The sequence below is a fragment of the Fonticula alba genome, assembly GCF_000388065.1.
Source record: "Fonticula alba strain ATCC 38817 unplaced genomic scaffold supercont2.4, whole genome shotgun sequence".
NCBI lineage: Eukaryota > Rotosphaerida > Fonticulaceae > Fonticula > Fonticula alba.
Window position 1 is genome coordinate 2,204,338 of NW_009242974.1, and position 4,273 is coordinate 2,208,610.

The 4,273-nt window shown below is 63.4% G+C and overlaps 3 protein-coding genes across 3 annotated transcripts in view; 1 reads left to right on the plus strand and 2 right to left on the minus strand.

Annotated features, from left to right (window-relative positions):
* Positions 1–1,553, plus strand: part of H696_03023 (hypothetical protein) — a gene marked incomplete at its 5' end in the record, with an annotated part of 1,629 nt that extends 76 nt beyond the window's left edge. Inside the window, one exon of the mRNA XM_009496909.1 lies at positions 135–1,553. Within this exon, the coding sequence (XP_009495184.1) occupies positions 135–1,463 (1,329 nt within the window). The 3' untranslated portion in view covers positions 1,464–1,553. The remainder of the gene's footprint in view (positions 1–134) is intronic.
* A 7-nt stretch (positions 1,554–1,560) lies between these two features.
* On the minus strand, positions 1,561–2,699 carry H696_03024 (hypothetical protein). The gene is made up of 4 exons (XM_009496910.1): positions 2,511–2,699; positions 2,224–2,453; positions 1,984–2,104; positions 1,561–1,897 (listed from the first exon to the last, which is right to left on the minus strand). Exons 1-4 carry the CDS (start codon positions 2,571–2,573, stop codon positions 1,685–1,687), a joined length of 627 nt encoding a protein of 208 aa, XP_009495185.1. The 5' UTR covers positions 2,574–2,699; the 3' UTR covers positions 1,561–1,684.
* A 378-nt stretch (positions 2,700–3,077) lies between these two features.
* On the minus strand, positions 3,078–4,221 carry H696_03025 (hypothetical protein; the record flags this gene model as incomplete). The annotated part of the gene is made up of 4 exons (XM_009496911.1): positions 3,078–3,315; positions 3,409–3,671; positions 3,792–4,091; positions 4,201–4,221. 4 exons carry the CDS (start codon positions 4,219–4,221, stop codon positions 3,078–3,080), a joined length of 822 nt encoding a protein of 273 aa, XP_009495186.1.
* Between the last annotated feature and the right edge of the window lie 52 nt (positions 4,222–4,273).

Below are 4,273 nucleotides of genomic sequence, written 5' to 3' on the forward strand. Positions count from 1 at the left end.
TTGCCCCCACTCGCACGATGTTCATACTAAGCATGTGCTCATGCCCCCTCCGTCCTCCTCCCTCGCTCGCTCGCGCTCTCTCTCTCTCTCTCTCTCTCTCTTTCTCTCTTTCCCTTGTCCGCCTTCTCCCTCAGGTCGAGGCCAAGGTTGTTGTTGATGCGCCAGCATTGCAAGCCGCCGGGGCAGCGCAGCGCCGTGCCAGTTGCCGCTCGCTGGAGCGCCTCCTGCGCATGACCGACCCCACGGCCGGACAATCGGTGTCCGACACGCCCGAACCCGCCACATTGGTGGACCTTCCCTCGCTTTTCCATACTCTGTCCCCGGTGTCAGATCCGGTGTCAATCGAGCAGCAACCAGCTCCGAATGTGGTTCCGGGTGACGGGCCCCCCGTGAACGACCCCCCCCGGCCGTTGTCCCTCTCCTTCAGTGGGCTCCTCCGCTCGGCCTCCAAATCGCGCCTGCCCTCTGGCGCGTGTACTCCCCTACCGCCGGCCGAAGGGCAGGGCGCTTCCGCCAGCTTTGCCGGGGTACCGGACGATCGTCCGCCCCTGTCCTCACCCCATTTGCCACCGGCCGCCGCCGCCGCCACCACCGCCGCCGCCATGTCCGGCCCTTTGCCACTTCTTACGCCCAAGGTGGAGCCTTCAACCGGCACGTCGGGCGCCACATCTCCCATGCTCCCGCGTGTGATTCTATCCATCCCCTCATCGCCACTGAAGGGTGCCTTGACATTGTCCCTTTCGCGATCGGCCAGTGTTGGGGATCCGCCCGGCACAGCGCCCCATTCACCGGAGTTGTCTACTTTGCCAACGCTCCCCGCTCTATCGGAGCCCGGGCCCCTGCTTCGGTCAGTGTCCTCGCCCGTGGGTCCGACCGGTGGCATGGACGTGGACCCATCGGGGGGGGCCCCGCTTTCGCCGCTCCTGCCTGGCCTGGCGGTGACCGTCAAGACCGAGGAGGGAATCCAGCGTGCGGCGCCGGCCCTGGAGTCGTTTGGCAGTGAGACGCCCCCGAGCCAGACCCCACGCAAGCTCTCCCTCTCCTTCACATTGCCCAAGGCACCAAGCGCTGACGCCCTCCCAGTGTCATCGCCGCCACCCCTGCCGCCGCCCCCCTCGTCATCCCTGCCTGCCATGGGTGAGGAGCGGCGGCCAGCCAGTGCCACGCCCGGCAGCCCGATGTCCCTGGCATCGACAGCCGGCCGGTCCGGTGCCGGCCCTCAGCCTGGCCCTTCCGCACCGCCTGCCTCGGCTTCGGACCCCTCGCCGGTGTCCAGTCCGGCCCCGCGATTGATCCTGTCATTATCGTCACCGGTGGCGGCAACCGCCCCGGTGGCGCCCGGGGGAGCGGGCTCCCCCTCTCTGGGGCCCATTGTCGCTCCTCCAGCCGTCGCTGCAATGTCCCCTGGACTTGAGGGTCATCCGATGGATGGTGATGATAGCGACGACTTTTCAGATGTCTAGGCCATTGGGTCGTGCTTGCGCATTCCTGTCCCCTGTTCAATCCTCTCTTCCTCTCCCAAGTGAGAGGTGATACATCCAGAAAAATGGGCACTCAAAGTGGGGTTTCCCTTGTTCGGCTGTTTATTTATCTTGGCAGAGGATGTGCACACAGGCATGTCAATGCACAAACACGCATGGCCATAGGCCCTCCCCCCGGCATGGGCATCTAGCTGCTACCACCATCACGCATGGCCAGGGCTGGTGTTCAGGGCCGTCAGGTAGTCAGCCCGGGCCGGGCGCAGGTCACCAGCTGGCTGGACAGAGGCCGCGGCTGCCGAGCTGACATTGTTCACCGTTCGGGCGTGCGCTTCCCACCGGGGAGCGTCCTGGAAGAGGCGAATAGCCTTGATGTAGTTTTTCTCATCGGGCGAGAACCGATGGTAGATGCCGGCCGGCTGGGGGAAGGGGGGGGGGGGGGGGGGAGGGAGGTTTAAGTAAACGTGTTGATTTCCATACATAGCAGGAAATGGCGGGCACGTACAAGCACCAGCAGGTCACCGGGGGTGACTGCAATGCGGATCCAGCGGTCCGCACGGTCACGCACGTCGAAGTAGCCCGACCCCCCGGCACAGAAGCGGATCTCTTCATCATCGTGCAAATGCCTGTGAGTGTGGCCGAGGGGGCGGAGGAAAGGCGAGAGACAGAGGGATGGCAGGGGTTTTAAGCACAGTCAGTAAGAGGACATTTGGCCGGTGCCCCGAGGCGCACGGACAGGACGCACTCTTGGAAGAACACCCCACAAAGAGTCTCATAGTTGGGCATCTTGGTGGGGGAGATCTCCACCTGGTCGCGGTTCTTATAGCCCCGCTCCGAGGCCACCGCATCAAGCTGGGCCAGGTACTCGGACTCCGGGACATCGGAGAGATCGCCCTCCGGCCGAATGGGCGCCAGACGCCAGTATAGCACGCCGATGTCCTTCAAAAAGGCTTGCGCCTCGGGCAGAGGGGCCGACTGGAGCAGGGTCAGTCACCCGGCCAGCGAGGTATGCAAGGACGAGCGAGCACGTACCACATGGGCGAGTCGGGGGTCACCGCCGGGGGCGATATCACTCATGAGCCAAGCCGAAACCATGGTGGTAAATGTGCAGGGAAATGTGCACGACGGACAATAGGGAGGAGAGATGGAGAGGAGGGGACATGTGTGGTAGAGGCAACAACAGGCCCGGCGACGATCTCGTCGCTGGCTGATTTGTCCCCCCCCCCCGCCGGGTTTCGGAGGCAGCCCCCTCTGGCGAGAGAAGCCCACACATGCCGGAAAGCAGGGCGACATGAATCGGCCAAGTGCCCACGTATGACCCACAGCGCTGTCTTGCCCCGAAAGCACGGGGCGGCTCCATCATCAGCAAGCGCCCCCCATGTCCATCTCCCCCTCCCCGCCCCCCTCCTGTTGGTGATCGGTCCACGCTCGGGCCCGATCCTTCTTGCTTCCTGTCTCGCGCCTCCCTCAGGCCCGCCCTCCGACATACGGGCCAGGCATGTCGAAGGGGGACAATGCAGAAGAACACAGGGGTCTCTATTTGCGGGCGATCTCCCAGGGGTGCACAGGAGCAGGATGACGTTTCCCGGGATGGCGAATCTAGGCAGTGGCGGGGGGGGGGGCAAGAAGATGTGGCGCAGCGGCGAACCCGCGTCCGGAGAAGACGACCGCCGCAATACTGTCCCAGTCGCCAAAGGCAGCATACCGGCGTTCCAGAGTACGACGGCACTCAATCTCCACAAAGCCGCCAAACCGACCAGCCTCCTGATGCTCGATCATGCGCCCGCAAACGATGTTGTAGGGGATACCCGAGGCCATTGAGCGGTTGAATTGGAAGCTGTGTGTGTGTGTGTGCGTGCATATGTCGAAATAGGATCAGTCGGACGTGTACCGGCATGGTGAAGGGAGTGGAGGCAGAGAGACATCGTACCCAATGCGCTGACCCGAGTCATCAAGGATGGCGCCACCATAGAGGGCTGATCCGCCACGAGGGCCAAGCATATCGTAGAGGTGGTTGGCAGCCTCCTGATTGGCCTCGGTGGAAATGATCGTCGCCCGGAAGGGGGCCACCTCCTCAGGCCACACGAAGCCCTTGGCGTCGTGATTCACCTCGGCAATAGCCGCCAGTAGGCGCGTGGCGCCGAGACCATAGCAGCCCATGAAGGCGAATTTCTCCGACGCGCCGAGGTCCAGCTTGACGGTGGGTCAGTGCTCAGAAGCCGACACACAGCTCGACAGAACGAAGTGGGCAGAAAGAGGAAGGGAACAAAAGGAAAGGGCACGAAAGTGGGGAAAGCGGCCGGCTTCACGCACCGGTGCCGAATAGGTTGTTCCTAGGTAGAAGGCATGACCAACTTCGATGCCACGGCGATGGCCAAGTACACCCGTGCCGCAGCAAGCACACTGGTCTCCCGGGCTGGCGATGGCCAGATCGCCAATCACCAGCGGGGCGCCGTCCCCCTTCTCCGACTCGGCAGCCTGCGTATCATCACCGATCAAGACATTACGGTCCACCAGAATGGGGAACGTATCGCGCCCGTAGCGGGTGATGAGAGTCGACCAGAAGGTATCATGCTGGCCAACAACCTCGGCATTGTTGACATTGAGGGTGGTCTGTTGAGGGGAGTGGTTATGATTAGCAGGCGTGGTGGGGGGAGTGCGATTGCACTGGGCGGGTGAAGCCCAGGAAAGGGAGGGGAGGGGGGGGGGAAGAGGGACAGACAGGGGAAAGGGCGACGCACATTAACACGCAGGGGATTGATCTCGTCTTCCTTCAGATGAATAACCAGCGCGGC